The following is a 27,214-nucleotide window of genomic DNA, read 5'->3' on the forward strand; positions in this document are numbered from 1 at the left end:
CCCGGGGCACAGGTCAGCTGTCTTCAAGCCTCAGCTGAGATGACTGATCAGGGACAGTACGGCATGATTATGGGAGGACTGGGAAACAAGGGAAGGGGGCACATCTCCTCCTGGTACGTTCAGAACCTGGGGACAGCCCGCCGAGGGAGGGCCTACCTCGAGACTTGCTCCTCCGCTTCCGCCTCCCTGCCGAGGCCCTGCGTGGGGCTGGCTGCAGCTGACCGATCTCGATGGGCGTGTTAGCGCGGAAACTCTCCTTGAACTTCTGCATCAGGGACTCCACGGTCTCCTGCGTCGCCTCAGCTGCTGCTACAGGGTGGGCAATGGGGCTGAGGTTAGGGCTCGGCCTGCCCCCAGCCCCTAGAGGACTGGGCCTGGCCACCCTGAGTCCCTGGAGCTCCCTCCCTCCACGATGAGACGGAAGCCACAGGCACCGGTATCTGTTGGCTCCTCACTGAGGCATTCAGCACACACTCCATTCCAGGCATTGCCCCGAGCCCTTGAGATAGGGTGAGAAGAAGTCAGACCCAATTTGTGATTCAAGGAATTTGTAGTTTGGGAAGACACCCATCCAGGCATTCCCAATACTGCAATACTTTAGTGCTAGGAGAGTTCAGAGTACCAGAGTAGCACCAAGAAGGGTCCTCTCACCCATCCTGGAGGTCAAGGCAGGCTTTCTGGAGGAGGTACTATTTAGAGAGAGGGACACCTGAAGGAGGAATAGGAATTAGCAAAGGGAGTTGAATCAGAGTAGGGTTACTAAAGAGATCTGGGATAAGAAAGAGCACCTGGGTAGGAGGAGAGGCATGGGCAAAGATCCGAAGCCCGAAAGAGCAAGGCGTGAGTTCAATGTGGCTCCAAGGGAGCATGCAAAGAGGAGACGAGGCCAGGCAGGTAAGATCACTGTGAGTCACATTGAGGAGTCTGGAATGTACCCTAATGGCAAAAGCTATTCACTGAAAATTCGCAGAAAATTGGCATGTTCAAAATAAGTCTCATCCGACAACAATTCCTAGTAAGAATGCGGAGGATGCATGCAGAGGTGGAGAGACCAGTGCAGAGAGGCTTTGGCGTAGCCAGCCAGAACCAGAACAGTGGCGGTGGGGGAAGACGACATCATGGGTCAAGTAACATTTGAGAAGATAAAACTGCAGTACTGTGACATGGAGATCACTTGGTACAATATCCCAATTTTACTGAAAGGGAAACTGAGCCACACCCCTCACCCCCCAGCCCAGCCAAACAAGGCATGTGACTCACTCCAGGCTAGCCAGTGGCAAAGTCAAGCCTCCTAAATCCCAGTCCAATGCTCTATTTTAATCAATACCCTGGATGGATTTGTTAGTAGTCTCGTTTCTGTAAAATTTCAAAATTGAAACTGGTAGGAAGTTCCAGAGAATGGTAAGAGTGAGGTCAAGACGGACAGAGAAAAAAAAGGTGAAGATAAAAGAAAAACAAAAAAGAAACAAAAGCTTAAGAAGGAAGGAGGAGGACAACATAAAAGGTAAGGGGAGGAAATGGGAAAGAAGCAAAGGAAATCATCTAAATGGCCTCACTGCCTTTGTTCTGAGAAATTCCCAAAGAGAGTCCCAACTTTGAAGCCTCCAAGCTCAGCCCTCCCTCCATCTATGTCTCCAGAGGCAAGGACGCTTCTTCAGTTGGAGCTACCTGCTGTCTGAGGCCAGGAGATGGTATGTGCAAAAGATTCCTGTTTCTTTGAAGGGATTTCACCGGACTGGACAAAGAAGGCTTCTGAACATCCCAACACCAATTTCTAAGGAGCTCCTGTTTTCCCAGGTAAGCTTTTCAGCTTAGACAGATGTGACTGGGGCGTAGCTCACATCCAGAAGGCTGTTTTGGGCATGGGGCTCTGCGAGAAGCTCTGTCTTTGAGGACACAGGCTGGGGAGAGGGGGTAATCCATGTTTGCTAAGGAAAGACAACTGACTCTACAAATGGGCCATGAGGTGGCATAACTTTCTCATCTGCCTGTCTTGCTGTCTCCCTATATTTCTCCATTAGGTCTCCTTAAAGGTGAACCGAGAACAACCCAAACATGGGACACCTACTCCAAGCCTATGATGCACAGCCTTCCCGCAAGAGGCTACGCTCCAATTCTGAGAAGCACTTCCCCACGCCCAGTCCTGATGGCTTAAACCCAGAGATGAGCGTGACTGGCCCCAAATTGTAAGAGCTGGACTATACTGTGGTCAAAAGTCTGGAATCCTCCAAGGGCAGGGCCCATTCAGGTTGGCCAACATTCATGCCTTCATTCATTTTCTTATCCGTTCACTCATCCATTCAACAGTGTTTTCAGAAAAAAAACAAAAAACAAAAAACATAATGTATCTGTGTCAAGTACAGGAGGTGTTGTCTTAGCTCGGGCCACCAGAACAGAAATCATCAATTGGGTAACTTCACAAAAATTTATGTTCTCACAGCTCTGGAGGCCGGAAGTGTGAGATCAGGGTGCCAGGGTGGTTGGGTTCTAGCGAGGTCTCTCTCCTTGGCTCACCGACAGCCATCTTCTCACAGTGTGCTCACATGGTAGGGAGAGAGAGCCACAGGCAGGGAGGCAGAGACAGAGGGAAAGAGACAGAGATCTCGTCCTCGTTTACTGACACCACGGTCCTATCCGATTAGGGCTCCACCTTAATGATCTCATTTCATTTTAATTACTTCTTAAAGATCCTATCTCCAAATATAGTCACCATGGATTGAACTGTGTCCCTCCAAATTTCTTGTGTTAAAGCCCTAAATGCCCAGTGTGACTGTACTTGGAGACAGGGCCTTCAATAGGTAATTAAAGTTAAATGAGGTCATGACAGTGAGGTCTTAATCCAATAGGATCCGTGTCTATAGAAGAAGAGGAAGAAATCTCTTTCTCTCTCTCCCCCCTCTCTTTCCCCACATACAGGAAAGGCCCTGTGAGCACAGCCATCTGTAAGCCAGAACCCAACTGTGCTGGCGTCCTAATCTTGGCCTTCTAGCCTCCGGAACTGGGAGAAAATAAGTGTCTGTCGTTGAAGCCACCCTATCTACGGTATTTTGTTATGTCAGCCCAAGTAGATAAACACACAGTCATCCTGAGGTTAAGACTTCAACACATGGCTCTGTGTGGGGTTGGGGGTATGGTCCATAACAAGGTGCGGTGGTGAAATGATGAACAGCCCCTGGCATGATGCTCGCCATAAAGATAGGACGGACCACGATTAATGAAATGATTGACTTACACGTGTAAAAATTTTTAAGTGACATATGTCACAAAGGAGAGGCGAGAGAGGATGCGGAGGCTCTGTTAGCAGAATGTGACCTAGTTTAGGAAAATCCTGGGCACTTGCTTCGAGGAGTGGGTACTGGGACTGAAAGAAGGAAGCGGTAGGGAGCGGGGAAGTGAGGAGAGGAAGAACCAGACCAAGAGCCCTCTGAGGGGAAGGTGGATGGAGGGGGCTGCACCACCACCCACTGGTCCTCAAACACCCAAAGCAAGTGACGTGAGATCATGCTGGAGAGGTAGGAAGTCCTAACCCCACCACCGACCCCAACCCTCTGGGCCTTATTAGAGACAGGACGCCCTGACAGTTTTCAACAGAAGAGTGGCTTGACCAGATATTCATTTCGGAAAGATTGTTCTGGCAGCAAAGAGCAGGATTCACGGGGGATGGGCAGAAATGGAAGTAAGACGACCAACCAGGATGACGGGGCAGTTGTGCAGAAGCCCACCTACGAGGTGATCCCCTGGATAGGGTAGCAGAGGGAGAGGCAGAGAAGTGGGCACGCTTCAGAGCTCCCTTGCAGGCACCGCTCCCTCTGGAGGTGGTGGCTGATTGGAAGACGAGGATGAGGCGGGGTCGGAGGATGGAGTCTGGCCTGGCATCCACAGAGGCCTCATGAAGGCACCTCTCAAAATGAGCAGGAGCTCTGGGAGACAACATGTTCCAGAGGACTGAGACCACGAGCTGGTCGGAGCTGTGAACCCCTGGTGTCCGGCACACGTTTGAGGAGAGAGGTCGAGTAGGCTGGGGGTTGGGTGATGCGGTCTCACACTTGCAAGATAGAGCTGGACTCTATGGACCCTCCACGCACGCACTCCTTGGAAAAGGTACAGGAGCCTTGTGCATGGTGGTTAAGGACACGAGCTCCTGGCACGGGCAGTCACCGGAACACATGTTCAGTCCTGATCTGCACTGGCTGTTCTCCATCTGCTCCCCTGCCCTCCATCCATCCCCACCCCACTCTATGTCCTGGGGACAGACCCTCTGTGACCACACCCCTGCTCCTCGCAGTTGGCTTTGCCCAGTGGGAAGCCCTTGGGGGGATACAGGAGGAGAGAATTTGGAGACGGGTCTTCCCTCACCCCTTATCCCTCTCTGCACCCCATTCCTGAGAGTCTGGGGCCCTTGACAATTCCAGCTTCTGTGGGGGGCCCCTGGCTGCAGATCCTGTCCTCAAAGGCTCCAGGAAAACCAATGCCTCTCCCCACCTCCTCAATGATTCCAAGAGTCAGTGGTGGCTTCCTGATATTCCTTGTCCCTGGGTCTTCAATACCCTCATGTCGACCCTCTTCCCTCTGCCCACGCCCCTATAAATACCTGCTTCATTCAATTCCTCCTGCAAGTCCCATCTGAGGGTGCCTTCTTTGTCCAGGAGAGACCTCAACTGATACACCCCCCCTTCTGTGGTGCCTCTACCACTCACCAATCCTAACGATCATCCTCCTCCCATCCTGCTATTTCTGCTTTCCTTTCTCCAAAACGGATGCAGACTGGACTGGCCGGGAGGTGAGGATGACATGGAGAGGGGAGGATTGCTCCTCCGAGCTGCAAGGGTTTCTGATCCCAGCGGTAGCAGATCTCACTCACCTGTCTGGCTGCTCTGGCCTTGGCAGCAGTGGCAGGTGCCCACACTTATGGGGAAGTGCCTGTGCGGGCCCTCCATGGCCCACTGCATCCTGCCTCCCTCTCTCCACCACCCCCGCCCCTCCGAGCCCTTTCGGTAGCTCTATCAATATCAATATATCAAGTTGTCCAAACAAGCCACACCACCTCCTGGTCCCCGCTGAGCTCTGCCTCCCCAGAGCAGCAAAATGCTCACCCGTCGCCTGGATGAACGCAACAGATGGTGCCTGATGTGAGCATCGTGTCAGCCCAGGAAGGGAGGGGAGGAGGGGGAGCTGCCTCCTTCCACCATATGAGACACTGTCAAGTTTAATGGCTATGAACCGCTGGGGCCAGCAGAGGAGACACAGAGAGGGGAGGAGAGAACAGGGGAGGAGGGAGGGAGAGGGAAACAAGAATGCAAAGGAAAAGAGAGCTCAGTAATAAAGGCAAGGGGCAAGAAAGGAAGAGGCCCAGAAAAGTGGAAGGGCAGAGGCAGCAGAGGGAACAGGAAGGGGAGAGGCAAGGACAGGAGAGGAGACAGAGAAGGCAGGAGAAGGGAAAACAGAGGTGGAAGAGAGGCCGGGGCTCCAGGGCCTTTGCAAAGGCATATGATTCCCAGGTACCAGACAAGCTCCGGGCTGATCCTCTGCCCTTCACGCTGTGTCTACCTTAGAACCCAGTAATTATACGACAGCCCCCCCTCGACACACACAGCCTGGGCTGCTCCACCACCAACGCTTGTATAGGTTCTGGTTCTGGTTCTGGCATCACTTTTATCACCCTCTTTAATTTTTCTAGACTCATCAAGCCTATGCAGGAAGAAAATCCACCATTCTTGAATACCAGCTCTTTGCTAGACGAGGAGCCTGGCATCTCCTTATGGTTTCCCACTTACTCCTCCTAACAGGCTTGAAAGGTTAAGTGTCATTAGCTGGTGTTTAGAAATGAGGAAACTGAGACTCAGAGAAGTCACACCATCTCCTAGGGTCACACAGCTTAGGGATGGCAGACCTGGGATCTGGGCCCAGGTTACAGTGACACAGAGGACCCTGGCCCACTCCACGCACCACCCTACACACATCCTTCTGGTTTGTTGGTGGATGGAAAAGGATATCCCGGTCTTGGGGTTTGAATGTTACTTCTCAGGGCCTGGAAAGGGACTCTGACAGCCCAGCCCCTCCTAAATGATCCAGGCAAAGAGCCCAGGCAACCTGGCCCTGGCTGGAGCCAGGGGTCCACCTTGACTGGAGACTGGCCAGCTATGCCAGAGAAATCTTGCTCCATGTTGATGGTCAACACAGTCCACCCTACAGGTCTCAGGCTCAAGTCATGCTCCATTTTGTGAGCTTTGTCTCCCTACAGAACTAGGTTCAGAGAACCAGCCACAGGCGAGTATTCACTGGCTTTACCATCCAGTGCAAGAGAAAGAGACTCGATTCCAATGTTAGCTCTGCCATTGTGTGCCATTGAGTCACTCGCTCTCCTTCTTCCTTTGTAAATGTCTGTAGGGCTGTGGGACGACTGTATGTAATTATGTACATAACTTGTCCGACGGAGCTCCTAGAACATAGCAAGTGCTCAAGAGCACTCATTACCAAACTTCCTCTTGCTTACCCTTCAGCTTCATGACTGGTCAATCATTTCACCCAACCGTCCAACTACCCATTCAGGTATTCATTCATTCAGTCATTCATTGGAACATCACCTGCATTATTAAATATCCACTTTGAAAATTCTTTCAGAGAGTATATCATTCCTCTTTTATTCATTTGTGAAAACAAAGGCACCAAGAGACAAAGTCATGACAAAAGTCCACAGAAGATCAAGGTCTAGCCCTCAGGTCTCCTGTGTTTATTATTCTAAGTCCCCAAATTCTAAGATAATTTTAACCTCCGATCCAGTGATGCTTAATTTTCTGTATCAACTTGTCTGGGATATGGTACCAAGATAGTTGGTTGAGCGTTATTCTTGATATTTCTGTGAAGGTTTGTTTTGTTGTTGTTTAGATTTTTTAGATTACCATTTAGCCTGGCAGACTTTGAGCATGCTCACACTTTGACTGTAATGAGAATGGGCTTCCTCCAAGTAGTTGAAGGTCTTCACAGAAAGAAGCCTGACCTCCTCTAAAGGAAGATTTCTGCCCACAAGTCACCAAACTTGAACTACAACATTAAATGTTCCTTGCATCTCTTTTTTTCTTTTTAGATTTTATTTATTCATTAGAGACATGGAGAGAGGGAGAGAGAGAGGCAGAGACATAGGCAGAGAAGCAGGCTCCATGGATGAAGCCCAATGCAGGACTCGATCCCGGGACTCTGGGATCACACCCTGGGCCAAAGACAGACACTAAAAGGCTGAGCCACCCAGGCATCCCTATTACCTGCATCTCTAGCCTAATGGTATACCCTGAAGATCTGGGACTTGTCAGCCTTCAGCATCATAGGAGTCATTTCCTTAAAACAAATAAACACAGAAACAAATCTCTATATAGATGTTGACAGAGATATAGGTACATAGCTAGAGAGATAGAAAAAAAATCTATATATATATAATCAATAGGTAATAGAGATATAGATACCTCCTATTGGTTCTGTTTCTCTGGACAACCCTGATTATTACATGGTTCATTCATGGTTCATATTCCCTTTGGCTTTGGACTGAGCACACTTAGACGCCAGGATTGTGGTGACAGTAAATAAGAAGACACCCCAGTCCTAAAGCACACACCAGCTAGGAAGACCTAGTATAAATGCAAAGAACCATCACATTTGGAAGTTGTAAGAATCCAGTTGCTGAATCTAGCATGAATTCTCATACAGAAGCCATCTCTTCATGAAAAGAAAAAAACGAACAAAAAGAAGTCAGTATTCCTTAGCCAGATGACAATACTCCACTAGTAGAATAAATTGAAAACAAAACCCATATACACATTTTTTAAAATGGCCACCTCTTCCCAATTCTCAGGGTTAAAAAGTTGATGGATAGAATTTTCTCACTTTTTAGTGTTTTTTTTTTTTTTCTCCCACACATTTTCTTAAACCTTTGATGCCTGCTACAGCTTATCTTCAAGCAAGCGCCTACAGGCAAGACAAATGAACAAACAGCAGCAAATATAAATTGGAAAACTTGGGAACAGCCTTTTCTTACATACAAGATCTCGGGCCTGTCAGCTAGCACAGCAGACTTGGAGGGTGGTCATAATTTCTGCTGGAGAACTGTATTAAGCTGGAATGATGGAATAAAAATTAGTAATATATTCCTCTGTTGTCTTAAAAACAATACCTTCCAGGTTCTCTGGAGCTGGTTCCACAGTCCCTAGCCAGGACAGAGATGGTCTTGAAGATTCTTTCCAACTCCGTGGCCCTGTGGTTCTAAATGTAAATGAAACTGTGCTTCAATAAGATGAATGCAGTAACCACAAGAACTGCACTCTTGAGTATGCAGGGCCTTCGTATCTCTTGAGAATGCTGTCCCCTACATTCTCCTATCTTTATAGGGCCCAGAGAGGCACAGAAGATTTCCAAAGTTTGGGCTGAAGTTGAAACATCAGGCTGACAAGTCCTCTGTAAGAGAGAAAGGGTCAAGTAACTGGACAGACAGGGTCAAAGCCTTCTCGGTCACTTGAGTAGCACCAGGAGAGCAAGGCATGGCTATGGGAAGGCTTTGGGATCGGCTGCAATCTGGAATGTGAAGCCCTGCTTCTTACCAGCTGTGAGATGTAGGCAAACCACTTAACCATTCAAAGTCTCAGACTTCCCAAGTGTTAAGCTGAGGTTTGCAATTCCAAATTCATAAAGCTGTTTTTGGATTAAATGAGATGCTAAAATGCTTATCACAGTGCCTGATGCGGAGTAAGCATTTAGGCAATGAGAGTTAATACTGTTATTTTCATGGCCAAAAAGATCTTAAACCATCAGTCATAGCAAATCAGCATCTTCTGCCCAAACCTGCAGGGCAGAGGCAAGTCCAGAATCTGTTGGGACTCACAGACACTAGCCAGCTTCTTCTCCCAGATTCATCCTTTCTATAACTGCACAGGAAGGCCAAGTATGCGGGTCTGCGCTCCCTGGGACCAGTGTGCCACCTATTTTACAGCTGGGATTCTGCAGCCAACACCGGCACTGGGTGCTGTATCCGGACATGGACACTGGGGACTGCCGTGATGAACAGAATGTGGCCCCTTTTTGAAAGCACAACACTCTTTAAGTGGGAGAGACAGGTAAACATGATGAAAGGAGTATGCTAAATAACCAGAGAAGAGTGACAAGACCACTGAGAACATGCAATGTTCTCCAATTCCTTCGGCAAGTGGTAAGGCTCTAGAAAATTCCTGGAGGAGAAGCCAATCATCAGAGCCTTATCAAATGCAGAACCAGGTGAAGGGGACGATATTAAGAGTGCCACCAGCAGGCGACAGGGGCAAGGACTGTACAGAAAACTCTGCAGTTTGGTTCTTCCAGAGCTTAAAGTGAGAGATGATTTCATTACCAAGAAAGTCCATCTTCAACTAAGAAGAGGGTGGTCTCATTATCATTCCTTACCTCCTTTCCCAAACCTTACTTCAAAAAGCCCACCTACTTTGGGAGCCTTGCCCTCTGGCCCCATTACCGTTTCCAGTGCCTACCCAGCTATCTCAGATCCTCTGGGCATGGTGTGCGTGCGGTGCAGGAGTCCCACAGATTTGGGTTTCACCTCCATTCTCTCACCAAGGCACCATGTGGCTTTAGGTATTGGGTATGTTTCTTAATGGCCCTAAGCCCCAGTTCCTGTAAAACCATGAGCCTAAATCTCCCTCCAGAAGTGTGGGGTTCTGTGGGTTTTTTTCTGGTTAAAATTCAATGCAATAATATATGCAATGTGCTTAGCTCAGTACCCAAAACGGATTAAGCACTCAACGAAGTATAGCCTTTATTATCATTATTGTTAGCCGGCTTAAGTGAGATAAGCTTGCAGAGGGCCTTGTGCTGACTCAAAGCTTAACGCATGCTGTGTTCTTCCCTTCCCCTTTGGGTAACTCATCGCCTTTGACTCAGGACTATGGACTCTAACTCCCTGTCGTCCTCTCATGTATAAACTTTACTATCATCCGTGGCTGCTGTGAAGTCCAGAACTTCCGCTCATGGCTTCTGTCTGCCCTCATGCCTCACTACGTGATGCTCATCAAGTTTGTGCTCTGACCTCTAAGGGATTCCCAGGTCTCAAATATACAGCTGATAAAGATCTTGTTCCATCATCACAAGCCAGAGGAAGCGGTTTTCTGGAAGCAAAGGGTGGGGGGAGATGCCCACCCTCTTACCCCTATTCTCTTCCTCCCCAGGAATTTAACCTTTTCATGATTTTACTTTTTCTCACCAGAGAGTTAGCTTAGACTTCTCTGGTTGATCTGTTCCCAAAGTTCACTAAAATGTACTGCTCCAATTTGTCAAGGACATCTCATTAGTCATGTAATCATAATAACAGTAATAATAAAGTTTATGCCATTTATGGAGTGTTTATAATGTGATAGGCATTAAGGTAAACAGCTATGATTTAATGTAATTCTCATAATGACTGTGGTGCATGGAATAATAATTAGCCTCATTTCTTCGCCTCACCCCTCACCCATACCACTGCTATAGCCTCTTTGTGGGTGGAATGTACTTCATTCATTGCTCCTTGATTTTCCGAGTGACTTGTTTTGGCCAATGTTATGTGGGTGAAAGTTAACGTATGTTAATTATGAGAATAGGCTTTAAGAGGTACCACATGCTTCTGCTCACATGCTTACACCTGCCACCACCACAAGGAGGACCTGCCTCAGCTGGCCTGTTGGTCCAAGGAAGGTGAATGGCACATGGTAGAGTCACAGCTCTGCAGCATGGAGCATTGACCCTTCTCTTATAGTCTAGGGCACTGACCCTTGCCAACCTGTAGATGATAAATAAACCCATCTAAGATGAGCGCAACACTCCATCTATTCCTTAGACACATGACAAATTGATGTTTATTATTGGATGCCATTGAGATTTTGTAGCTGTTTGTTACACAGCACTATTGTGGCAGTGATTGGTATACAACCTGTCAAGAAGCATATTATTATTTCCATCTTACAAATGGGTAAGTGAGGCACACCAAGATTAATTAATTTTTCAAGTATCATACAACCTATGAATAGCAGAGTTGGACAGATATCTTCAAAAGCTACTCCACGGATTATCTTGGAGTGTGGCCCATAAACGTGATCTAACTGAACTGACTTGCATATTGGAGTAGATGAAAATAACCCCTCTCAGCTGGCTTCCCTTTAATCCACATTAATGATAATTATGGAGAATATCTCAGGAATAACAATGACCTGAAACTGAAGTGTCCCTCTTCAGTGGCATAAGACTATGAACACACCCATTCAGGGCTTGCAGGGCTACACTTGGTGAGTGAGTGAACAAGTGATTCAAGGTGTGTCTATGACTGGGCACTGAATCTGGGCTATGAAAAACACACGTTGCCACATAAGTCCATTACCAAGCCATGCTATGGTGGAGGGAGGGAGGAGTTTATCACGGAGTGGAATACGGAGTTTGTACAATCTTACTACTTCAACTGGCAGATTTTCCACCCATCTTCCTTGAAACTAAGGGCATTATCTTCCCAGTGCAAAAGGGTGGTTATAAATTTAAACACATGTAAGTCAACTATAGCAAATGGTAGGGATTTGGGAATGAAATTAATGCAGCTGCATTATAAATATGTCCTATTTCTCAATATTAAACTCTTAAAAATAGACTGGCTAAATATATAGGCAGTAATGGATTGAGGCTGAGTTGGCGTTACTATAAGGCTCGGGATTTTCCATTTAATGACTTATAATTTCAATTTCCCATTCCTCCATGACAGTGAGAGCGAGCTTGCTTTATTAGTCGTGATTACATGCCGCCACCACACAAAACTGAAAAGAGAAACCACTGGCGAGCAACATCAGTGGGAGGGGAGAGCAGAGGATCCCTAATTGAAAACTCAGCAGATCTAGGAGAAGACTCACTCTTGAATTCAGTTCAGCTGTTGTGTGACTTTGGCCACCTCGCCAAGCCTCTCTGAGCTTCAGGAAATACATTATTTCTGTGAGATGCACATGAAAGCCTTTGATCAGCTGGGCCACTATGAAGTTGGCAATATTGAGGGACACTGGGTGGCTCAGGGGTTGAGCGTCTGCCTTTGGCTCAGGTCATGATCCTGGGAACCTGGGATCGAGTCCCATGTCAGGCTTCCTGCATGGAGCCTGCTTCTCCCTCTGTCCTGTGTCTATGCCTCCCTCTCTCTGTGTCTCTCATGAATAAATAAATAAAATCTTAAAAAAAAAGAAAAACAAAAAGAGTCAGACAATTCAAGTTGGCAATAGTACCACTTTGCTATAGCTTAGTAAACACAGGCCTTCTAAATTCTGTTCTTCACATCCTTAATCATATTGCCAGTGTCCACGCCAAGAAGTGAGAAAATAACATGACAGAAACATTGTGCAAAATGATCTTATTACACCGAGGTTCAAATCCTGGACCTGTCGCATACATTTCTCCTGGAGCACAGTGACACGGCCTCTCTGATCTTTAGGTGTTCTTCACTTACTAAATGGAGATGAGGCTACCTACAGGAAAGGTTCACATAAGCACAGCAGTGATACCACTGCCTCATCTCTGTTGATTTGTTGAGTGTTTACTCTATGCCAGACACCATGACCTCATATCCCACTCACCACAAGCCTGGGAAATGAGTGACATTAGTACCACCCTATAGGGACACAGCTCAGTCTGGAACCCAGGCTGGTCGGAGGCCTGTGGTTTGAACCACTGCTGAAGTGATGCACATACTAAGAGGAACGAAAGAAGGATGTGGAAGGAGCAGAGAAGGGACCAGGCTGTGGCATGTTGGGGCTGTCCCAAACACCTATGGGGGCTACGATGTGGATATGGTGTCACAGCTGTATCTGAGGAATTATTTTTATTCCATGGCTAGATAATCCTGAATTATCGTCTTCTTTCCTTATGCAGTCCTGGTTAAACTCGCTCAGCTAAGTATTATGGATACCTCTTTTTTTCTCCATCCTTTTCCCAGGGAGCAGCCAAAAAAACTAAGCTAAGACAGTAGAAAGAACTGGAAATCATGTCTTTAGTGGAGCAGAACAAATTCTTCCTCTGATGTTTTTTGGTGAAATAATAGAGATCCATCCTAGGGAGCCATTTGCACAGGGAGCCTGTGTGCACGGGTGGATGGGTCTTGAGGAATGCTCTCATTTTGCTCGATGTGCACAATGAGGTAGAGAAATGTGATAAAGGAAAGACGGGGCGGGGGTGGGGAGGCTGTGATGATAGAACCTCAAACAAAGCTCACGTAGTAACACAACTGCGGGTTCTGAGAACCCTGGCAGGAATCTCATGCTCCTGCTACTGTTCTGATAAAGGAGCATTCAGGGATTATACATTTTTTTTGTTTGTTTGTTTGTTTTTTTAGTTTTTTTTTTCAACTTTCACTTATTTATGATAGAGAGAGAGAGAGAGGCAGAGACATAGGCAGAGGGATAAGCAGGCTCCATGCACCGGGATGCCCGATGTGGGATTCGATCCCGGGTCTCCAGGATCGCGCCCTGGGCCAAAGGCAGGCGCCAAACCGCTGCGCCACCCAGGGATCCCGCATTCAGGGATTATAAACAACAGGTGCTATGTCTCTCCTGAGTGTCTGCCTCTCCTTCCTCACCTTTTATCTCTCATCAGTCACCTCCTGGTTTCAACCTCTGGAAGTTGGACCCTGGGTTAGATAGAAGGGTCCAAATGGGTTTTTTTTTTTTTGAGTCCCCACCAAAAATGTACATTTTATAAACATACATTCAGCCAGCTTTTCTTCCTTCCTCTCCTTATGTCATTTCCATTCAATAATTGAGGCCTCAGAGATCCCAGTGAAAGTTAACAGTAAGGCAACAGCTAAGAAAGCAACATGAATAGAAACATAAAGTCTTAGAACCCAAAGGCATCAGCTCCACTGTGTCTAGCTCAGACCACGCCTGGAGGACTGTGTTGAGATCTGAATGTCACATGAAAGACATAACTAGCAAAGCAGGGGATCCCTGGGTGGCTCAGCGGTTTAGCACCTGCTTTTGGCCCAGGGCGCGATCCTGGAGTCCCAGGATTGAGTCCCACGTTGGGCTCTGGCATGGAGCCTGCCTCTCCCTCTGCCTGTGTCTCTGCCTCTCTCTCTCTTTCTCTCTCTCTCTCTCTCTCTATCATAAATAAATTAAATCTTAAAAAGAAAAATAAAGAAAGATATAACTAGCAAAGCAGAACAGGCCAGGTATGGAAAGCTAGTCCAATATGAAGGCTTAGAATGGTATCATGAGGAACAGGAAGACAGAGGGGAGAAGAAAAGTTACCTGAAGGGCCACAGTACTAGTACTAGTACCAATGTTTAACATCCTTCTTACTATCACTAAGCCCCATGCACCATGATGCATGCTTTATTATTAATTGCAGGAGCTAGTTTCTTGTGAGTGCTTACGGTAGGCCAGGCACCTGCTAAAGTGTCCAAGATAAAATTTCATGAAATTTTCAATGATGCTGTGAAGCAAACACTATTTACATCTCTTTTCTACAGATGGAAAGATTGGCCCTGAGATAGTTCCAGTTCCTGATGAAAGCAAGCTTTCTCCGCCTCGGCATTACTCATGTTTGAGACTAGATAATGCCTTGTTGTGAGGACGGTCCTGAGTATTGTAGGATTTTTAGCAGCAACCCTGGCTGCTGCCAGTGAGATGCTGTTAGTCCCCTCCTCAAGTTGTGGCAACCAAAAGTGTCTCCAGGTATTGTCCAATACCCCTGGAGAGGCAAAATCACCTTGGTTGAGAACCACTGCCCTAAGGTAATCTAGCTGATAAGTGGGATGGCTGGGATTCAGATTTAGATATGTCTGGTACCGAGATCCATAATCTTAAGAATAATAGTATTAATATCAACTATAATAATAATAATAGTTATTATATTATGAGTCTACTATATGGCAGAGCTTTCAAACTATGGAAAAAAAGAGTTGGTGGAGGTGACAAGTCGTCTGAAACTGGAAGTAATCAGACAGAGAAGACACATTCAAAAAATAACATGGAAGAAATCCAAATATTACCTAACAGTGAAAACATCAGGCCAATGATGACCCTAGAGGTCCATTATTCAATAAATTTAAAACATGAGGTTCTAACTTTTATTCTAAATCCTTTTTGAGAATTATCGAAGAAAAAAATTTCAATCTGAACTGTCTTCCCCTTTGCAGAAACTCAAAGAAATTGACCTTGCTCTCATGTGTACAAGATCAAGAAGATGCCCCTCCCAGTTCCCTTTCTTCCTCCTTCCAACACACACACAGGCATGAACCCTCTTGTCCATGCATCTGGGCTCAGAATCAACTGATCCATTGTCTGGTTCTAGGTAGAAGATAGCGAAGGTACAGTAGCAAGTCTTCAGCTGGGCAGCGGATTGGCAAGTTTCCACCTGTTTGTAGTAAATTAATGATGCCCGAGCAAGGAAGACACTGACAAGAAGGAAGCCCATTAACCTCCTGCCTGCCTCTCTTCATGGTCAGAGCATCTACTCTTGAGCTGTATTTGAATGCAGAGGAGGAAAAGGAGGGGGAGACATGCACATCTCTAGCAATTATAGACTGGAATGAAAAAAAGAAATAAATCCAAGTCAGGGAGAAATCTGCTGGAAATCATTCATCCAGGTGAAATTTCAGAGTCAGTCCTCAAAAGAGCCTGATGATGCAATGAATTACACCAAGATGAAGTTAAATTAAAGAGGACAGAACTGGGCTAAACTTAAAAAAAAAAAAAAAGTTCCCCAATTAACTCTAACTCAAGCACCAAAATTAAAAAACAAAAATTTAAAAAGACAAGAGGTAGATCGGGAGCTCCTATATCCACAAAGCCAAGTGGAGAGAGAAGTCCACCTGTCTGGTTGACTTCAGCATTCACCTGCAAAGCACAGGGACTAAAGCAATGCTCTCAGGCAGCATGTGGCATAGCAAACAAGGATGAGAGAGTTTTCCAAAGTGGCATGCACAAAGACGCAGAAGTTCAAAGTCCTCTTCAGTTAAAAAAATGACAAGTCATTTATAATGACTGGAGCTCAGTGCTCCTGGAGGGTCAGTGCTGCCAATGAGGTGAGAACGGACGGGGTTGTGAACACCTCAGGGAGAAACTTGAATGCCAAGCTAAGCACTTGAACTTTACTCTGTATAATAGGAAAGATTATACATACATGTCTTACGAGATATAGATATACAGGAAGATTCTGGTCAGAAGGGTGGCACTGTCAGAGATGTACTTAAGAAAGATTAATAGGACTGCCAGTTTGGAAGAGGGAAAATAATGGATAATGATATTCATGATAACAAGAGCTTAAATGTCCTGAGCCACTCAGCATGTGCCAGTAACTGTGCTAAGCGTTTTACCTGAATTTTCCAATTTAATACAACAACCACATGCGCTAAGCACTTCAATAAATTGCTTTTTGCAGAAGAATTTAAGCTTTGAATTTAAAATGTGTTCAGGGTCCCAATATTAATTATTGGTTGAGTCAAGATACTAACCCTGGTCCAATTTTAATGACTATGCATTTATTCAAAAGGCTGTGTAAGTTGAGACAAAAGAAAATACAGATCTTGACTATGGCAATGTCAAAGGACAGAGAAAACAAGATATGTATCCAGAAATATATATATATATATATATATATATATATATATATATATACATATATATAAATAAATTTAGGGATTAGAATAGATAGGAATGATTGGACTTAGATCTAAATTGGAAGAGATACAGAGAAATCAAGTATGAATCCTGGGAATGGTATCCAACTATGATTTGAGAGGTAACAACACCCCAATATATCTAAAAGTTATCTGAATGTTCCCCTTTTGTAATCGAAAAGGAAAAACAGGGACACCTGGGTGGCTCAGTGGTTGAGCATCTGCCTTCAGCTCAGGCTGTGATCCCGGGGTCCTGGGATCGAGTCCCGCATCGGGCTCCCTGCATGGAGCCTGGTTCTCCCTCTACCTGTGTCTCTATCTCTCTCTGTCTCTCATGAACAAATAAATAAAATCCTTCAAAAACATGGAAAAACATCAGTGATGTGTTCCTTACTGCAGCCAACTTGCCTACAAAACCTAATCAGAATATTCGTTACAGAAAAGAAAAAATAAAGTCACGGTGTGAAGAAATTTCATCTTAACCATCCACCTCAGCGAGTTCAGTGGCAGCATGGCAGAGACTGTCGGGCAAGACCAAAACTCAGACTCTGGGATTCCCAGAGAACTAGAGGGTTCAGGCAGAGAGCCAAGGAGGGCATGGGTTTAATGAGCAGGAGGGCTTGTGGACAGCTGAATTTGAAACTTAAGGAAACTCAACTCATGCAAATATTTGCACTCACCTGCTCAGTGAGCTTACCATAAAGACTTCTGTGGCTTAGACCTGCAAGTCCAAACACTGGAGTCTCACTGTTTGTCCTGGTCTGCTCTGATCTTCACTGTCTTCCCATTTTCACCCTTGTCTGCCTGGATGGGCCTGACCCTTCCTACCTCACCCTCTCTCCAGTCACTGCCGTCACTCACTTCCAAGCTAATTGTCTCCACTGATGTGTGCAAACCAACCATTTATGGGAAATGCCACGGAATGTTAATTTCATTTGGAACTGGGTAATTGTGAAAAGCGCTCCCATCTTTTTATTATATAGAATGAATAAGTATTGTATTAATAGTGCCATTTCCAATTACAACCCCAATCACAGGCCTGTCTTCCCCTAACTGTGGGTTATTTTTCATGGAGCATTTTTCTGAACAGTTTTCTTTTTAAATCCTTCCCCCCTACTCCCTTCCTCACATCCTTGTAATTAAGATAATGCAGCATAATTATAAACACATATTGGAAGCTCAAATGCCAGCATGGACTATCCAACTAGAGCTACACGCTTATTGAAATTTCTCAAGCAAAAAAGAAAAAAAATGTTAGAGTCACCACTGAGAGAGAAAAATGAAGACTGGTGAAGTCAGCAAGGAGGAAGTCAGAGCAGTCCAAAAAACCTAGCCAGAGTCCATGTCTGGGAGCTGAGCTTGCTGGATATTTCCAGGAGGCAACCAGGAAGCATGCTCAAAGCTTTCAGATATTGAGAGAAAAAAAGTTACTGCGCATTCACAAGATACTTCATATATATTGACTGATTTCCTCATCGAAACAAATCCATGATGCTTGTTTTTTTTTTTTAATTACCATTTTACAGATAAAGAAACTGAGAGTCTAAGGAGTTAAGAAAGTTGGCCAAGGTGAAGACCTAGAATGGATAAGCTGAAATGTAATCCTTGATTCTTGTATTAGCTAGTTACCACCATGAAGAGCCACTCTAAAATTTTTTTTTTCATTCACAATTGTGTTCATTCACGTGTCTATGGGTCAAGTCAGGGTCAGGTTGTTCAGACTGGGCTTTGCTTGCTGCAAGCTGCAGGCTGGTTTTAGGTCTACTTCACACCTCTCTCATCCTCTTTGGACCAGCAGGATCTCTGGGGCATATTCCCACAGAGATGTGAGAAGGCACAAGAAGGAAACTCCACTGTGTAAGTATATTTCAAGCTTTTGTCTGTGTCATACTTGCTAACATCTCAGTGGTCAAAGCCAGTGAGATGGCCAAGGCCGGTATCACTGGGACAGGAAAGCACGTTCTCCTCAAGTGGTGGATGGAGAGTGAATATTTTCTCAATGTAATCTATGAGATGACATCTATACCATGTAGGATCTAAGCTCCTAGAATGTAGGGGGTCAGGTCAAAGAGATGTGGCCATGGTGACACAGAAGTGGTAACCAATTACATGACCTGGAGACTTCCTTATTCATATAAATGACAGTAATGCTGTGGAAGGGCTACGGAGATGCCTATAATGGAGTTTTTAAATGTACAGTGCTTCTTTGTAACCTCATGCTTTATCCCTCTTCTCTGCTTTATTTTTCTCCATTAAACATATCACACTCTTGACCTTGTTATGTATTTATTTTATTAACTGCTCTTCCAAATGTACATTAAATAAATAAAAAGACATTGTCTATTTTGTTAACTGTAATATCAGCAGCACCTATGGCATTGACTGGAATGTGGGAGGCACATGATAAAGATGTTTTTAAATAAATGAAATGCAAATATGTGAACCCTAGCTCCTGAAAACTCCACACATGCAAGACCAAAAAAAAAAAAAAAAAAACCTCAATCTCTACCAATCTAGGGACTGTCTTATGCTCTAAATAAGGGACAGGTTTTTTGAGAGATACAGTGGAATGATGATCATGATGATCATGATGATCATGAGTAGTCTCTTGTAGTTTTTCTTAGGAAAGGTATATTAAAAATAGCTCTTACACAAGTAAGCAGGATTAAACCTCATAAAATGTATAGCAAAGGGTTGGGGGTTAAAACTTGGAGACAGTTTCATGGAGCAAGAGCCTTTTGAACTAGTTCTTAAAGACCATGTTAGATTCACATATGGGGAAATGGGAGAGCGAAATCCCAGAAAGGAGAAACAATACAAGGAACTTCCAGAAGGAAGAAAAGGTGGAGGTAACAGCTATAACTCTTCAAATAAGCTTCACACTTGCTCTAGAATTTTTTGGTTTATCTAAGCAACTCTAGATTTATTATATTAGTTGATCTACAGAAGCACTGTGTATTGTTCTATATGTTGGCAAATTGAACACCAATAAAAAATAAATTTATGAAAGTAAAAAAAAAGAATAACCATTATAAAATATACAAGACTTACTATCACTATGTTATAGATGAAAAAGCAGAGGCTCAAATACAGTCTATGACTCTGCAACTGGATGAGAAATGGAGATCTTAGCTGAGACCCCAAAGTGACACACATAGACATCAAAAGTCTGAATATGGATCACCCAGTGGATCCTATGAAAAGTGAGTAGTTGAGAACCAGTTAGTGAACTAGTAGATCCATCAACCTCATGAGGGGCTTGACAGATAATTTTTTGAAGGAAGGGTACATGGGTCACTACTTGGGAAATAGCATCACCGTGAGCCCCATCTCCTCCTGCTCGGGGGAGGGAATGATGATGGTGGGAACATCTGCCCTTGAGCAAGCCCAATGAGAAGGGCTCTCATGGCACCATTCTGAGAGCTTCACATGTGGCCCTTGCCGGTGAGCTGGTGTCCAGAGAGAGATGGGCTGGCAATCTGTTCTGGTGACAGCAAGGCAGAGGGGCCTGTGTGGGGCTCAGCTTGCATCACCAGCGTTCTCTGCAGCCCAGTAGGATGATGAGCCGGAGAAGACCAGTCCGAGGTTGAAATGCAGGATAGCCATTAGAGGAGGACGCTAAGCTAGACCGTGCGGGCTCACATCCTGGCCCCTCCACATTCCAGCTGTGCGAGCTTTGGGCAAGTCTGCTAAGTTTTTTAAGGCTCAGGTTCTTTACTGTAAAACAGGGATAATAATCATAGTAACACGGGGCCTTATGAGGATTAAATGAGTACACACGGGGAAAACATTGAGCATGCTGCCAGTGCTGCACAAGTATTAACTGCCCCAATTATGTGAAGTTAAAAGGAATTGCCTAGACAGGGGGCCAGACCTCACTAGAGGGAAGCTGGGGAAATTTCTGGAGTCATAGAATGAGTCAATGAACACAGGGAAACAGGGATGCATCCCAACACAGTAAAGGACCTCAGAGGAGGGATCTTTAAGAAAGGAGTTGGGTCACTGAGGAAACCGTGAACTTGCCTTCAAAGAGCCAGCACTTCCTGTACCAAGGTCACCAGCTGTTGAAGTCAAGTGATGACAGTGCCGTCAGGCCAGACCTTCCCTGATCCTCTTAGGTTTCCTCCCATTGTTGATACACTCTAGCCCCCCTGAAGGGTTAGAAATAGCTACAAGGTAAGGGGAGGCAGTAAGCAGGGACAAAAACCAGGGGTCACCTACATCTCTCAGCTGCCAAGGTAAGTACACCCTAGTTGGAAGAGCAGAACTGGAGAGGGAAGCTCACTGCTTAACGGAGACTAAGGGCTTGCTTATTACTCGATCTGGGGCATCCCCGTGTTGAGACTGTGTTTTGCTACGTTAAGTAACTGTTGGACTTTGCATTACCTGACAGAAAAGTCATTCTGTTTTTACATGGGGCAGAGGAGATATTAATACAAATATGAAGAGGTAATAGAAGAGAAAGCTAAAGATGGTTTGTGACTATATCCTATGGGCCATTCCTGGACAATATATCAGGTTGTCTATTTTTTTTCTGATATTTTATTTATCAGAGAGAGAGAGAGAGAGAGAGAGAGAGCACACAAGGGGAAGGGACAGAGGGAAAAGCAAGACTCCTCAATGAACAGGGACCCCAATGCAGAGCTCCATCCCAGGACCTTGGAATCATGACCTGAGCTAAAGGCAGACACTTAACCGACTGAGCCACCCAGGGGCCCTATCCCGGGTTACAAGTTTCTAATACTATTTTTGTTACATTTACTTTTGCATTATATTAATACAGCTTTTCCCATTTCAAAAAGGGCTTTCTTTTTGGTTTTGATTTAAGAGAATCATTGCAATGCATCCAGATAAAAAATTATTTAGCAGATAAGTAGCAGAATTTGACTTGAGTGTTGCTCTCCCAACTCATGAGCCATTTCTCTATGCCATGACTCAATCAGCGTACACAATTCAGTGGTCCAAATAATCCATTCTCCCCGTTTCATTCAAAGGGGGATTGATCATTAAGTCTTATTCCCAACGGAATAAGAAGTTAGATACTTCCCCTAATTGTTAACCATTTTATCATTGACTCCTTGCTCTTATAACATGTCTCATATTTGCAATGATGCGTGATTGCTACCTTCCTCCACCGGAGAGGAGTTCCACGTAGACACAGACCATAGTTGCATAATTGACTACTGTTTCTCCAGTATTTCTCCGGTGCATAGTACCTGGCACAGAGTAGACATTCAGTGCATGCCAGATAAATGAATGAATTGATGGATTAATTAGTAGGGACTTACCACTGAGTTTTCAAACCACTAACCTTTGTGGGATAAGTGATTTTTTTTTTTTTGATTTCTAAACAACTGGTTTCATACATAAAGTTTTATCTTAAAATATATTCCCAACTAAAATATCTCTTACATTTTCTAAATTTAAATTCAATTTAGAAAAAATAAATAAATAAATAAATTCAATTTAGTTGACATATAGTATATTATTAGTTTCAGAGGTAGAATTTAGTGATTCACCAGCTGCATCTAACACCCAGTTGGGTGCTCACTATATCACATGCCCTCCTCAATGCTCATCACTCAGTTACCCCCATACCCCCTCCCCTCCAGCAAACCTCAGTTTCCCAGAGTTAAGAGTCTCGTATGGTTTGCCTCCCTCTCTGTTTTCATCTTATTCTATTTTTCCTTCCCTTCCCTTATGGTCATCTGTTCTGTTTCTCAAATTCCACGTGAGTGACATCCTATGGTATCTTTCTGTTGGTTTTTAAAAATCAATTTTAGCAGTATCACCCTTGAGAACTACATGAAATCTTCAAAAGCACCATTTACAGATGGCAAAACTGAGTCCCAGACAGAGGGATGGCACCCGAGCCAGGGTCAGAAGAGGAAGGCAGGAGGGCTCAGTTCAGTGTTCTCAGCGGTGCCCAGCTGGCTGGAGAACCCTTTGGCCCTGTGTCACTGAGTGTTTGCATGGATTCACACCCCAGGGCATCACCTGGTGAGGCTGTCACTGGGTGTAAATGAAAAGTGAACAGAAGCCTGGAGGAAGCCTCCACGCTGGCATTAATGAACACACGGCAGATTCCAGCCTAATGTTGCGTGAAGTTTGGAGAAAGATCAATAACCATCAAGTCAAAACAGATCTTGAGCCTCCTGGTCTGCCTAGACCTCCGCCACACCCCCTCTAGGCAGCCAGTGGGCCCTGAAGTACGTTATTCATGGCTGGGTTTGAGCTGTTAATGAAACATCTTTATGAGGCACAGGTCTGGGCTGAAGCAGTGAAGCTCCTCTGAGAACCGAACTCAGGGATTCCTGACTTTGCCAGACACTGTGTCAGGCTTTGGTACAGCTGTCCTGGCACCTGCCTCACCCCTCTTGCATGAAGTCTGCTGGGAGCCTCTCCCTTCCCCGGGCATCTGATTCTCAGCACATATGCAAGAGGACACATGGTGATGGCCAACGTGGACTCCGTGCCTTCTCTGTGTTGACACTGTGCTGAGCACACATATGGACGGTCTTTTATTTCCTGCAGCAATCCTGTGAGTTAAATAACTTATTACAGCCATATTACAGATGAAGAAAGTGCAGCTCAGGAAGGTTAATCAACTCCCCCCACGGTCACAGGGCTAGCGCAGGACGGAGGAAATGCGCAACACCCAGACTGACTTCAGAGCCCACGGGCAAGCACTAAGCTTCATGACTCCCACTGCCCACATGGTGGCCAGGCAATAGCTTGGAGAGGTCATGGCTCCTCAAAATGCCTTCCCCCTGCTGCCCTACCCATTCCATGTCTCTCCTGCCATATGCATTTGCGCTCACCTAGAGACTGTGTATAATTGGCCGACCACGTACTACGTTCCTTGTATGAGTTGAGTGCATTACACTTAAGACTTTAATTCAACCTCTGCAAAGTAGGTATTGTTACCCCTGCCACACAGTTGAGCACATGGAGGCCCAGACAGGTGGAGGACCTCAGCCTCGCCAGCAAGAGACAAGGTGGGATTCTGAGTGGGAGGCCTGGGCTCCTTTCTGAGTGCTTTAAGGTAGCCCTGCCTGGCTGTCCCAGCTCAAAGAAGAGGTTCCCTCACCTCTCCACTGCCATTGCTCTGTCCCTGGCCCTCTCTCATGCTCACAGAATACAGAACTACATTGCATGAACATCCCATAGTGATTCATGCTGGTATCTCATGCCATGAGACTGTGGGTTCCTGAGGGTCAGAGCCATGCCTTTCTTCCCCATGAGCCCTGAGCCCAGCACCTTGCTCACCACAGATATTTGACATTCGAGTGGCAGACACAAAACATGGTTCCTTTTCTCCACACATTCAGCTGTGAGTTGCTGAGCAGGTCACTTCATGTTCCTTGAACTCTACTCTGTGTCCATCAAGACAGATCATACCACCTCCCTACCAAACTATTTGGGAGATGAAATGAGAAATTAGATATAAAAGGTCTAACCCATAGTAAGTGTCCATTAACAAAAATTATCATGAAAGCATAATCATGCAGTGAAAAATATCTCTTTAGCTCTTAAAACACCGATAACAAACAGTTCTCAACCTAGTGGGTGATCCAATACCCAGGCACTGGGTCCTACCAACATAATGAAAATCAGTGTGGAGGAGGCGCCTGGGTGGCTCAGTCAGTTAAGCAACCCTTGATTTCAGCTCAGGTCCTAATCTCTGGGTCCTGGGATGGAGCCTCCCCATCACTTGCTTCTGTCCATTCCTTTTTGACCACACCCAGCCAAACCGACCTTCCTAAGGCACCTTCCCCTCCCCCATCTTCCCTCAGCAAGGCTCTACTTGTCCATGACACCTCCACTCAGCTGTTGATCAGTCGGAGAAACCTCACTGACCCTCTGGACTAGGAGGGTCTCTGTAAATGGCTCACGGCACCACCTCACTCTTCTCATAATATATGCTTATTGTTCATTATCTTCTTCTCCACAGGCTGCAGAATGTTTTAGATTCAAAGAAGGGAGTCCTGGCCTAAGAGCCCAGCCGGTAGCAGGCATACAATGTGATGTCTGACTCCTTCCCTCTCTCTGCCTCAGTTTTCTGAAAGGCTAATGATGCTGAAACATCCATTCTTCCTGTGACACTGGGTTTTGGGGAAGATAAAAGGACACATCTGAGAGAGTGATATTAAAACTTCCATTACTGTTCACACAGCAGATACTTTTCTTTCTTTCTTTTCTTTTTTTTTTTTTTAATTTGGAAAGATGACCTAAAAAAGGCAAAAACAAACTTAATCGAAATAGAACTAGGGGCTTTGAGAGCTCAGATGAACAAACAGGGAACATACCATCAGTTGGACCCTGAAAAATCCCCAAATTTCATGACTAGTGCAATGTACTCTCTGTACCTATTTCTCTGTCTTTATCTGTCTATCTATCTGGTGTTGATCACATTAATTTTTTTCCCTGAAAACATTATTCCTTAATTGCTAAATTCTTAGGAGTTTAAAGAGAATAGAAATCCATATAGTTCTGAGGCATCTAATTAAATCCCTAAAACATTATCTGGCAATTACATCTGAATGTCCAGGAGCCTTTGGAATGATTTAAAGAAGGTCCTTAAAAACCACTGTTTTTCTCCCCTCACACCTTTATAACCTTTCCCAAATACAATGCCATGCTAAGAAAAAAGAGCAATCCTCAAAATCAAATTAGATTAAATGCTGAAAATAATGTGGATACATGAACTCATAAACCAAGAAATTACTTTCTGGGATTTTGAAAATATGGTTGAAAATACTACTGTCTCTGTTGAACCTGAGTGTACTGGACAAAACTCACTATTAGAAAAAAAAAGTCATCCATTTAGTAAATATTAAGCACTTATTATATACGAGGCTGTGAATAAGGGAGACACCGACACCCTTTCTGTATGGGACCTACATTCTCGAAAGGGAGACAGAGAAAAACTCTAGTTATTTCCTGAATGACAGGCGTCGCACAGGAGGCTCTGTGAGCATGTAATGGGGAACTCTAATGTGATCTAGGAGCTCAGCAAACTTTCTCCTGAGGAAAGAATATCTGAGCTGGCATCTGACTGCCTTTATGCTCAAGATAATTGTTTTTAGTCATGAGAGTGATAAGAATTTACCTACATTTTAGAAATATTACCCAAGAGGCTTTGAGGAGAAAGGACCATAGGCAGGGGGCAGATGCCAGGGGAGATCACTAACTGAGTCAGCTTCTTCCAGAATGAGTTTCCTCACCTCTAAAATAGGGGTACGACTAATCTGAAAAGATATATGCAGTGCTATGCTTATTGTACCATTATTTATAATAGCCACAATACGGAAGCACCCCACATATATACATTATATATATAATATTTTATATTCATAATATATATGAATATTGCTCAGCCATAAAAAAGAATGAAATCTTGCCATTTTCAATGGCATGGATGGAGCTAGAGAGTATTATGCTAAGTGAAATGAGAGAAAGACAAATACCTTATTATTTCGCTCATACGTGCAATGTAAGAAATGAGACAAATGAACAAAGGGAAAAGATACAGACCAGAGAACAGACTCTTAACTATAGAAAACAAACAGGTTTTCCCAGAGAGGAAGGTGAAATAAGGGATGGGGATTAAAGAGTGCACTTGTCGGGACACCTGGGTGGCTCAGGGGTTGAGCACCTGCCTTCAGCTCAGGGCGTGACCCCGGGGTCCTGGGATCCAGTCCCGCATCAGGCTCCCTGCATGGAGCCTGCTTCTCCCTCTGCCTGTGTCTCTGCCTCTCTGTGTGTGTCTCTCATGGATAAATAAATAAAATATTTAAAAACAAATAAAGAGTGTACTTGTCATGATGAGCACGGAGTAATACAGAGATCTGCTAAATCACTATATTGTATACCTGAAACTAATATATATAATATATGTTAGCTATACTAGAGTTTTCAAAAGTCAGAAAAAAAGTAAAAGTTAAATCAAATTAAAATAAAATTAGGGGCTGCAATCTTTCTGCCTCTATTACAAACTTTCTGGGAGCAGCTAGGAGAGTGGATGATGGAGGAGCTAGAAAAAGACTGATGTGCTAACACTGCACAACCTGAAAATGCTGTGCACATTAAATTGATGGGAAACAGCGGTGCTTCATCAATACCTTCATGTTCCGCACACGATATGGATAGTGTGATGGTTTACACTCAGTCCCTTGAGGGGAACCTGGTGATGTACTGGGGTCTTTAAAGTATACTTGCAGGTGGGAGCTCCACATCCTTGAGAATTTAATGAAAGGGCCTTTTCTTAGAAAATGCTAGTGTAAGACAATGGTCTACAATCCCCACTGGTTTTCAGGCACAAATACCAAGACGTCAGGCTAGGAACCCCAGGGTTAAAAGAAAGCAGAGTCACCACAGGAGTACTGTTCTTACGTGTTGGGCTGGAACCCATAAGGAACTACATTCTCTACGGCCACCCAAATGAACACAAGTTGCCTGAAGCAAGATGAATGTGATCATTCTACGCTGTTTGCTATTCTCTCCTACTCTATTTTTTTGTTTTGTTATATTTTATTGCAGTTCGGCTTTTTTCATGTTTTCAAATGC

The 27,214-nt window shown here is 44.8% G+C and overlaps 1 protein-coding gene across 4 annotated transcripts in view; it reads right to left on the reverse strand.

The window, feature by feature from the left end:
• Window positions 1-27,214, reverse strand: part of ASTN2 (astrotactin 2) — an 853,772-nt gene that overhangs the window by 606,257 nt on the left and 220,301 nt on the right. For 2 of the 4 annotated variants that reach the window (XM_025432067.3, XM_025432064.3), the window contains exon 4: window positions 157-309. The exons of 1 other annotated variant lie outside the window; for it this stretch is intronic. In XM_025432067.3, the coding sequence (XP_025287852.2) occupies window positions 157-309 (153 nt within the window). The remainder of the gene's footprint in view (window positions 1-156; window positions 310-27,214) is intronic. One more of the 4 variants, XM_035696817.2, reaches the window with a different exon arrangement.

The sequence above is a fragment of the Canis lupus genome, chromosome 11 (assembly GCF_003254725.2).
Source record: "Canis lupus dingo isolate Sandy chromosome 11, ASM325472v2, whole genome shotgun sequence".
Lineage (NCBI taxonomy): Eukaryota > Metazoa > Chordata > Mammalia > Carnivora > Canidae > Canis > Canis lupus.